Genomic DNA, 10950 nt, shown 5'->3' on the forward strand with positions numbered 1-10950 from the left:
CATTGCCATCCAGATATGCAAGCCCAGTGTTGTCCGATCTGAGTTTTCCACTGAAGATGGAAATCCAAATGTTTATGTAAAGTATCCCAGTTTTCAAGTATTGGCAACAGTTCAGTGTTTTTTGATACCATGAATGCCAGACTAAATAAGTCTGCAGGCTGGATCCAGTCCACAGGCCACCAGTTTGCATCCTCTGACCTGAAACTTATGCCTGAGTCTGATTGCATCTCTCAGCCCACCCCTCCTCATGTACATATCTGGAGCAGAATACAGAAAAGGCGGAGACTTTCTAGTTTGTTTGATATCCTTATCCTCTGTTTAAATCACATAGTTCCTTCTTCCCCAGCCTTCAAGAAACCACCACATCTTTTTAAATCCAGTAATTCAAAAGTTTTCAGGGAACTTGACTCTACTTATAACTGGGTCCAGTCCCTCTTCACTGCCCTAAGCAGTCTGACAGTCTTTGCTTTGATTAGAAGAGAAAGTAAAACATGAGAAATAAATGAACCCTAATATTTAGGGTATATCAAATATACCCTAAATGGCTTTTCCTCTCCCCCTCAGGGGCTCCTGATCCTTTCTGTTTTGGAGATGAGGTGGTGACTTAATAAATGTTGGCTTCAAGAGAGCACACCTGGGCTTCCCTGGTGGCGCAGTGGTTGAGAGTCCGCCTGCTGATGCAGGGGACGCAGGTTCATGCCCCGGTCCGGGAAGATCCCACATGCCGTGGAGTGGCTGGGCCCATGAGCCATGGCCGCTGGGCCTGCGCGTCCGGGGCCTGTGCTCTGCAATGGGAGAGGCCACAACAGTAAGAGGCCCGCATACCGCCAAAAAAAAAAAAAAAAAAAAAGAAGAGAGAGAGCACACCTAGATCCTCCTTAAAAAGTGTGTCTACAAGCAGTCTGACCGGTTGGGGAAAGCACAGGGAAATTGCACTGCAGGAGTGGGAAGTGACAAGCATCACAGAGTGTGGGGCCTGAAGGTACTTCAAGAGGCCATCTCTCCAGACTCCTGTCTCTAGGGAACATAGGTATTATCCTTATTTTATAGGAGAGGCAGCTGCAAAGAACGGAATGGACCTTACACACTAATTCAAGCTTCCTACCTTTATGGGCTGTTCCTCATTTCTTTCTTATCCACTGAGTTCTTGGTTGCTTGGGATGATTTTGTTTCACCTCTGAACTGTAGTTTGCTATAGGATACTAATGCCTCATTCTGGTCTTGGGTGGTTGGTGGAGTGGGTATGCTACCTTCAGTTTTTATCATTTGGTTAATTTTTGGGAAGGAGACAGAACCTGCAATGCGAATACATACTAAAAAAGTCGAGAGAGGGAAAAAATGGAAGATAGTGTCCTATATTAGAAAGCAGTTCTGAGAAACATTAACCCTTGCGGAAAGAGTTTTATTCTCGTGTTGCTGTGCCAGGGTGAATTTTTAATTTAGATTCCTTCTGAATCCTATTGCAGACTATTTTTTTTTTTTTTTTTGCGGTACGCGGGCCGCTCACTGTTGTGGCCTCTCCCGTTGCGGAGCACAGGCTCCGGATGCACAGGCTCAGCGGCCATGGCTCACGGGCCCAGCCACTTCACGGCATGTGGGATCCTCCCGGACCGGGACACGAACCCGCGTCCCCTGCATCGGCGGGCGGACTCTCAACCACTGAGTCACCAGGGAGGCCCCTATTGCAGACTATTAACCCTGCTTCCTGTACTGTTTTGCATTCTCGTTGGTTCTCCCGAATGACAGGTGGGGTTGTGTGTTTTTGCAGGAAGAGAAGGCGAAGGTGCAAGCACAGAAGGAGGAAGTTCTTAGCCATGTGAATGACGTGCTAGAGAATGAGCTCCAGTGTATTATTTGTTCAGAATACTTCATTGAGGTAATTATGAATGGTGGCTCATGCCTTCTCACTCTCCCAGCCCTGAATGGAGCCTAGGCTACACAGACTGCTTCTGCTGTAGGGAAACATTCTGAAGAATGTTTTTCCTCCAGGAACTTACTGTAGCTATTTGACTTCAAAGTGACTGCTAGAGATGGTCACTTCTCATTTGTTTTCGTAGTCTTCTTTACCTCCACTGTCTTTTTTTCTTATTTCATTTGTTCTTGAGTATCTGTTTGGCAGAATCAGTGTTTTGGGCTCTAATAAAGCCTTTATCTCTTTGGTGTTGGGGAGAAAACACTTTGGTTTCAAAGAACCACCTGAGAGCTGCCCCACCCTCCCACAGGTCAGAATGTCCTGTGCTTTCTACTTTTCTGACAACTATGTCCTGTTGGATTTTGTGCCTAGTGTTGAACTCCTTACAGGTTTTTTACCTCCCGGGAACCACTTGATTCTGGCACAATCCAGAATTAGATGGCATTAGAAATTTGAAGTATCAGAATAAAGCTGCTCAATAAAACTCTTCTTTCTTTGCTCTGAATGGGCACAGTGCTGAGAGTAGGTGTGCAGTGCAGCCTTTGAACAGGGGGGTAAATGCCACTGATGTGTGGTTGCTGGGAATTCAGTGGCCAAGTGGAACACATTTCAGGAACTCTGAGGCTCCTTATGAAAATGAAACATCTCTCCTAGGTTACCATCTGTTATCCTGTCTTTTTTTTTTTTGCCACACCGCGCAGCTTGTGAGATCTTATTTCCTTAACCAGGGATTGAACCTGTGCCCTCAGCAGTGAAAGCACAGAGTTCTAACCACTGGACCACCAGGGAATTCCCTGTTATCCTGTCTTGTTTTTGCACAGGATCTCCTTTTTTTTTTATACTTTTTATGGCCACACTGTGTAGCATGTGGGATCTTAGTTCCCCAGCTAGGGATGGAACCCACACCCCCTGCATTGGAAGCGTGGAGTCTTAACCACTGGATGGACTGCCAGGGAAGTCCTGCACAGTCCTCTTTTATTTTCACACATTCTGCTATCTGTGTCCAGTTCATCTTACACTACAGGTGTTAAACTCAATTTGTTAAATGACAGTGCTTTTCAGACTCCTTTAAAAAGAAAATGCATACACACACTGCTTCCTTTTTTCTGGTGGACTTTAGGGAGATTGGGTCTATTAGCTTCCTGAAAAATCTCTCCTGGGTAGACCTGTTTCTTTTGCTCTGGATCTACTTTGACTTCGGGTCATAATTTCCCCCATAGTTTCTAGTCATTTGATTCCTACTTTGGAGAAACTCAGTTCGTGCTCTTTTGACGTGGCTTACAGACCCTAATAGAAGAAGACAAGGAAAGGGTGGTTGGAATGGGTGATGAGTTAGCCAACCCAGAGCATCTGCACGACATGTAAGAGACAAATAACTTGACTTTGTTTGGTTTACAGCATGTGCCTGACCTTTTCTGCGGGTCACCTCTTAAAATCAGTGTTGGGAAGAGGTTTCATTTTAATCAGACAGGTTTTTAGTCCCGTTTATGAGAATTTATCTCATTCGTTATCGAGAAGGTCTCCTAGTTGGCTTTCTGGTCTCAACTTGGCATTTGAAAAATACATGATTTCTGTGTTATTTTCCACTGCTATCCTAAAAACAGGAAGGAAGACTTTTGAGCCTCATGAAAGTTGTATCTTAGGAGATGTACATAAACAAGAGTAATGAGGAGAATGGTTTATGTTTTGGGGAGTGAAAAGTGTCCTGGCAGAAAGCTGACCATTGGAGTTACTCATAGGAGCCCCTCACATACAGGCTTCCTTCTGCTTTCTCTCTTCTCACAGGCTTACTTACTTAAGGCACTATCAGTTGAACCCATTACATTTTTTCCCAGCCTAAGTTCTCTTTTACATATACTTTTTTAGCTGCTTTTGAGTAAAGATGATGCCTCCTACCATTCTGTATACTGAGTATTCACTGTGTGTTCCCCTTCATATATTAAAATTGAGGTGCTAATTCACCATTAGGACATAAATTTGTTTTCATGAGAGAATTAGTGATGTATTTATACCAAACATTCACACGCTTACTAGTCCTACTTACGTCCAGTGACATTTGTTTGCAGGGTAGCTAACCCATGTTGGCAGTGTGATCTGAGTTGGTTCTGAGATCTCAACCGCTCTGGGGAAGTAAGCATCACAGTTCTGATCTGTATGTTCACATTCCCATTATAGGCTGTCACCTTGAACTGTGCACATAGTTTCTGCTCCTACTGTATCAGTGAGTGGATGAAGCGGAAGATAGAATGCCCCATTTGTCGGAAGGACATCAAGTCGAAAACCCACTCCCTGGTTCTAGACAATTGCATTAATAAGATGGTAGATAATCTGAGCTCGGAAGTGCAAGAACGACGAATTGTCCTCATCAGGGAACGAAAAGGTGAGTGGGTATGAACAAGAGGTAAGTCCCCTCAACAAAGGACTTACAAACGTAGGCAGAGTTTTTGGATAGGGAAGAGTAAGATAAATGATTCTTGAGCTAAAGAAGAGGTGGAAGAAATTGGGAAAAGTAAAGGGAGTTAAAGATAATGAACATGTTAGAAAGAGTTGAGGTAGAATTAACTTATTTGACCAGCAGGGAATGGGGATGCTTAGGTGTATGTGTCTTGGTTTTGGGGATAAAAAAGGATGTGATTAGAAAAACACATGGTCACACAGCTTGCTCTGCTGGTCACTAGATGGTGCTGTTGTTCAAGACAGTTTAGTTGCTGTCCGGGTGTTGCAGAAATCTTGGGTTGGGTATACAATAAATTATAAACAGGATGTGGTACAAACAGGTTTCCCAGCCAGAGAGAGTTTAAATAAAGAGATTAGGGAAGGGGTGGGTGAGTTTCCTCAAGGAACCATACTTCCATAGTGAATATCTGCTAATTTAAACAAGTGATCTCATCATACTTGGGGCCTGCTGTGTTGAAGGTTGCAGAGCCACTCTGCTTGAGACTTGAATGTCCTGGTGGCAAAAGAATGTGTCCTGGGGCAAAGCACAAGGAAGCCAATGGATCGGAAGGATTGGTTATTGGGCAGAGATGAGAGTAAAGAGGAGCAGAGTGGATCTGATTATCATGTTCAGTCCCTTTAGAAATCTAGTACGGTACTACCCTCTGGGAAAGCTCAGAGCCGAAGTGCTGTGAAGTCAATTGGTTGCACATAAAGGCCAATCAGAGGAGAAGAACCAAAAGCTCACTGCCCTTCCAGTTGCTTTCCACCACCTGGCCATCGGGAACCCATGTTCATGTGTGTCTTTGGATATTCCCTTCTCTAAGTCCAGAGAAGCTGGAGGCTTAAAAGCCACACTGCTAAGAACAGGATCTTCTGTCTATCACTCTCTTTCTCCTAGCCCTATCAACAGATGTCAGCCTCTTTGAGTAGGGCCAGAAATCTGATGCTGATTTGCAAGCAGGTATGGTATGGAATTGGCCCTCTGTTGGTCAGCCATTGTGAGGGCAGCAAGCCTGTCACAGGCCAGGTGTTGAGCCTGTTATGCCCAAGGAAGACATTCTGAGGGTGGGGCGGTCCTCAGGCAGTTCTTTGAAACCAGGGTGTTTTCTACTTTTCTGACAACTATGTACTATTGGACTTTGTGCCCAATTTTGAGTCCCCATAGGTTTTTTTACCTCCCAGGAGCCACTTGAATCTGGCAGAATTCATTGCTCTTCCTCTCCACCTCCCATCACTCCATAAGCATTTATAGGAACACTACACTATGCACTGGGATAAAGAGATAAACAGGGTATTGTCTCAGCTCTCATAGTCTACGGAGGAGACAGAAAAACAAGTAGGTAATGTGACAAGTTCCATAATAGGGTGCTGGAAAATTGCAGAGGAGAGGACAGTCAATTCGGCCTGGACAGGTGGAGGTATGGGAGCAAGCTTCACAGAAGAAGTGCCATTTGAACTGAGTCCTAAAGGTTCCCTAGGGACATAGCTTTCCAAGCAGAGGAATTAGCATAAGCACAGAGGCATGAGAAGCAGTGACCTGTTCTAGCAGTGCCCCCCTTGGTGGCCCAAACAAGACATGTCTACACAGTGCCAGAGGAGCATGAGGACAGCCAAGGCTTAGGAAGTGTCTACTGAGGTGTTGTGAATGCCTTCTGTTTTCTTCTCTCTTTCCTTTCTGAGAGGAACACTGACCTGGGAGCCCAGATTTGACCAAGGTCAGCCTTTGAGCTTAAGTTTGCTGGGTCTCTGTGTGGGTGGGTACACCCATGTACTTTCTCTTTGTTTTTTGGGGGTTATTCTTGTTTTTATTTTTTTCTTTGAAGTATAATTGATTTACAGTGTTGTATTAGCTTTAGATGTACTACATAGTAACTTGGTATTTTTATGCATTATAGAATGATCACCATAATAAGTCTAGTTACCATCTGTCACCATACAAAGTGATTACAATATTACTGACTGTATTCCCTATGCTATACATTACATCCCCGTGACTTAATTTATTTTGTAAGTGGAAGTTTGTAAGTGGAAGTTAACTCACTTCCCCTGTTTCACACATTCCCCCATCCCTCTCCCTTCTGGCAACCACCATATTGTTCTTTGTATTTATGAGTCTATTTCTGTTTTGCTATGTTTGCTCATTTGTTTTGTTTTTTAGATTCCAGACTTAAGTGAAATCATATGGTATTTGTCTTTCTCTGCCTGACTTCTTTCACTTAGCATAATACACTCGAGGTCCATCCATGTGCTGCAAATGGGAAGGTCTCATTCTTTTTTATAGCTGAGAAATAGTCCCTTGTATATATATATACCACATTTTCTTTATTCATTCATCTATTGATGGGCACCTAAGTTGCTTCCATATCTTAGCTATTGCCAGAAATGCTGCAGTGAACATTGGGCATGGATTTATCTTTTTGAGTTAATGTTTTCATTTTCTTTGGTTAAATACCCAGAAGTGGAATTGTTGGGTTGGGTTGTGTGGTAGCTCTATTTTTAATTTTCTGAGGAACCTCCATAGTGGTTGTACCAGTTTACATTCTCACCAACAGTGCAGGAGAGTTCCCTTTTCTCCACACACCGATATGTACTTTCTTCACCCAGCCCACTGTCCAGGTTTTTTCTCAAAAGTCCGAGCATGGTAGATGCATGCAGCCACTGGAAAAGGAAAGAAGAACCCTGTGTCCTAAATTCATCTCTGACTCTCCTCACACAGAGTTAATACCACAGAGTAGATAGTATCAGACCCCTCTTTTCTCTGCAGAGGCTAAATCTGGTGCCTTGCTGCCTTTTTAGTAACACTAGGAGCCAACACAGTAAACCGAATCGGCCTCCCTGTCCCACTCACTGGCTGAGAGCAGTTCTGGCACCAGCCTCGGTTTCTGCATTTATCGCAGCGAGTGCAGCTTTGAGGTTTTCTCTAGAGACAGACAGAAGGTTCTGAGGCCCGATTTAGGAAAATGTGCCAGAGCCATCAGCAGCTTCATTGGGCTGCAGTGTGGAGTTTAGAGAAAATTCTCAGTTCAAATACCAACCTTCTTTGCCAATTGAAAGCTGGTTTAATCCCCAGCGCATGGGAATTTTTAAAGGACCAAATGTAGGATCTGGGAACTAGAATTGGCAAGCCTGTAATTGTCACAGTTCTGACACTGGCAGGGCCATTTTCCTCCTGGGCAGCGGTTGCTCTGATCCTGAGTTCAGAGAGAAGGACCTGCCCGTCTGTGGCAGCACAGGTCTCTGATTGCACCGAGAGCAGCCCCACTCCAGGCCTCCTCGGCTGGTTGTTGTCTTCAAGGCCCATATCCGCACCGGAGGAGTAATGCCTCATGACTGATTAGCCATAGATCCTTTGTAAAGTCTGGGAGGCCAGATTATCCAGAGGAGAGGAGGAGGAGGAGGAGGAGAGTGTTAGGATGCCAGATCCTGTGTTTGGAGAAAGGGTGCCCTGGAGCTGGGGCAGGTAACGAATGTTGAGTAAGTGCTTGTCGCATGAGTAATTGTGGCTTGCTGGGATATTGACGTGAGATTTTCCTGAAGAGAAGACATTTTGTGACATCCGCTATGGAGGATCTCCCTCTGGAGCTGGGGAGGTGCTGGAGCAGAGTCTTCTGTCAACTGCTCCCCCATTCCCATTTGTTCTGTTCACATTAAGTGTTGGTTGGTTGACAAGAGTGTTAACATTCTCACTTTAAGCTTTTCCTAGCAGTTTCTTTGGGTTGTGCTCAGAAAAGAAAAAAGCAAATGATCTAGAAATAAAATCTAGTTGGTCCTTTAGAACAGTGATTTTCAGTACAGGGGCTTTTTCAAACTGTACTTCCCAGCTCCCTTGATACTATAATATTGAGCCGAGGCTACTGGTGGGAGTGTGCCTTGGCCTTCAGGGGTGCTGAGGTGGGGAGAAAGGTTTATGAACCATAGCTTTCCTGAATCTGAGACAGAGGTCCCTCCAGAGGTTGGTGGTCTCTGGGAAGATTGGCCCAGGTAAGATCACATGGCCTGTGGCTCTTGCCAGCTTCCTGTAGGCTAGGAGGAGCGTGATCCAGACACAGGACAGGAGAAACTCACAGTCTCTGAAGAGGGTATCTGCCTGCCCACCTGGAAGGCTTTCCCTGGTGTTACCCATCATCACTTGTTGAAAGACAGAGCCTTGTAAAGGACTATATGGGGAATGGCAGCAGTAACAGTGTCTGCCAAGTTGACCTCATCCATAGAGGATACTTGTTAGCAAGTACTTTTAATCTTCCCAGTATTGCCTCAAGAATCCAGGGTGTCATGTGCATGAAGTCAGCATGGCTGCCTGGCATAGGACAGTGTTTCAGAGAAAGTGGCACTCAGCAAGATTGGCATGGGTTGGGGTGTCCACCTGCATGCACTCAAGTAGTTTATAACACTGGATTCTCTAAAAATTTTGACTTAAAAATTCATGCTTTGCAAAATTACCATAGGGTCAAAGATTAGACTTATTAATAGAAGCTTTTTTTCTTATTCCTCCATCACCACATCCCATTTTTGCCCCACCCTTTTTCCTTCCCTTCTCTTTTGTCACTTACTATCCTTCCTTGCCTTATCCCTTGATGTGTGTCTCCCCCCAAAACTCTTATTGTTCCTTTGTATATAAATTTAATAACACTTTCAATCTGCCTACCAAAGGATTCAAGACCTTAACCTCAAGGAAGGTCTTGAGATTGCCCTTTGTGTAAGCCAAGATCCCTGCTTCTCTGGGATCAAGGAAGCACAGCTATTGGAAAATACTAGAGGCCAGTGAATAGCCCCTCGCACCCCCCCTCTCTCTGGACAGAGGAAAAACTTGCACCTCTCCCTGCCTGTTGCTGTGTATGTAATTCCTTCTTTCCTCCAACAGATATTAATTGAAGGCCAGCTTTGTGCCAGACACTCTTCTAGGTATGAAGAATAGAAGGAGAAGTGAAAATCTAAAAAGTTAGATGTGATTTGTGCTATGGAGAAAAATTAAGCAAGAAAGGGTCAGGAGTGATGAGAGCGTTGGCAGTTTTTGATAGAGTAGTTAAGGTAGTCACTGAAGAAGGTGGTATTTGAGTAAAGCTCAGTAGGCAGTGGCCATGCTGCCATCTGGGGAAAGGGTGTCCTAGGCAGAGGGGATAGGAGGAACAGCAAGGAGGTGGTGTGGCTGGAGTGGAGTGAACGATGGGACGGGGAATAGAAAGTGAGGTCAGGAGGTTGGGCAGGGGGCACATTGTATAGGGGTTTATAGACCTTTGGAAGGACTTCGACTTTTACTCTGGTGAAGTGAGGAGTGGGCTTTGAGCAGAGTGATTTGATCTGCCGTCTATTTTCTTGGTTCACCATGGCTGCTGTGTGGGGAAAAGACTGAGGGTGGCAGCAGGGAGGCCAGGGGAGGGAAATGCAGGCTCCTCCTTTATCTCTCTGTTTTTTTCTCTCCAAAGCAAAGAGACTGTCCTGAAGACTGTGCTCCAAGGACATTTGAAAAACTGCCAGGCAGTGGGAACTTGGGATGGTCTGGAGGATTCTCTATGGACAGGTGTGGGGCCACTCTGAGACAGAGCATGGGATAGAGCCACGTGGGACAGAGACTGAGTTTGGAAGTCCTCCGTCACGACCCTCCATGTTGGCCATCCCTGCTGCCACCATTGTCTGAAGCACCGACTGCTTCAGAGTACTTAAGAGACTCTGCTTCACTACACTGAACAGGTTATGTATTTCTGTTGTGCTTTTTAAATTTGTTGTTGTTGTTGTTGTTGTTTTGGTACCTCAGAAGCATCTCTGTTGATATATGTTTTGGGCAGGTTGGGTGTATCCCTATGGCTGCCCCTGAAGGCGAAGGCAGCCTCTCTTTGAGAGGATGGCATACCTCTTCTTTGTGAAAACAATGTCATTTCCTGGAAATAAAATGTAAAACCTATCAGTTGCTCAGCTGGGCTTTGGTATATTTATCTTCCTTCCCTTCCAGCTCCCAGACAGTCTCACAAGTAAACACTGGCAGCTCATAAATTGCAACCAAGAAAGTGACTCTATCCGATGATAGACTCAAGTGCATGTCAGCCTAAGAAGCCAAGGCCAAGATCATGGCCGTAGCAGATGGGCTCTGTTAAGCCCCCAACTGGTATGTCTCCTTTTCATTCCAGAGATGAGTCACTGCTACCTGGTTTTGGGATGGAGTGAATTCCCTTCTTTCAGCTGGGGTTCTGAAGTGGTTTCCAAATCTATTTTACCCAATGTCAGCAAACATGGGCAATGATTTTATGAGAACTTGATATGCTTTTTTAAAAAAATTAAAAATGATTTCTCTTTTGCTGCTTTCTCATTTTAAACAAAGAAAACTAGTTTGATGTTTGGGAAGTAGGAGCTTAGGAAAATCTGTGGTATCCTTGGTTACCAGTGATGAGAATGAAGGAAAACACAGGAAGTTGAAGAGTAGTTATTTAAAATGAGGAGCTCTAGTAGGAAACTGGTTGTGCTTTATGTCATTCAATGATTTGCTTCCAGATGGAAAGGTATTTTCTTCTCCCTTTTTACTGCCTACCTAGAGAACAGTTCTCTGTAGTTCTTTATTTATACCCCATGTGTTTCATAGGGATGGTAGGTTTTTCCTTTGTTGAATC

At 44.6% G+C, this 10950-nt stretch overlaps 1 protein-coding gene across 3 annotated transcripts in view; it reads left to right on the forward strand.

Moving 5' to 3' along the window:
- The window catches only part of RNF8 (ring finger protein 8), a 37943-nt gene extending 27347 nt beyond the window's left edge, over positions 1-10596 (forward strand). The window contains exons 6-9 of one of the 3 annotated variants that reach the window (XR_004352354.1): positions 1769-1876; positions 4088-4292; positions 9775-10039; positions 10299-10596. Coding sequence is in view for 2 of the 3 variants with exons in the window: in XM_032650327.1 (XP_032506218.1) it covers positions 1769-1876; positions 4088-4292; positions 9775-9791 (330 nt within the window). In the remaining variant the exon portion in view is untranslated. The other 2 variants (XM_032650327.1, XM_032650328.1) reach the window with 2 other exon arrangements.
- Positions 10597-10950: the final 354 nt, after the last annotated feature.

Source organism: Phocoena sinus, chromosome 11, assembly GCF_008692025.1.
Source record: "Phocoena sinus isolate mPhoSin1 chromosome 11, mPhoSin1.pri, whole genome shotgun sequence".
NCBI classification, from domain to species: Eukaryota; Metazoa; Chordata; class Mammalia; order Artiodactyla; family Phocoenidae; genus Phocoena; species Phocoena sinus.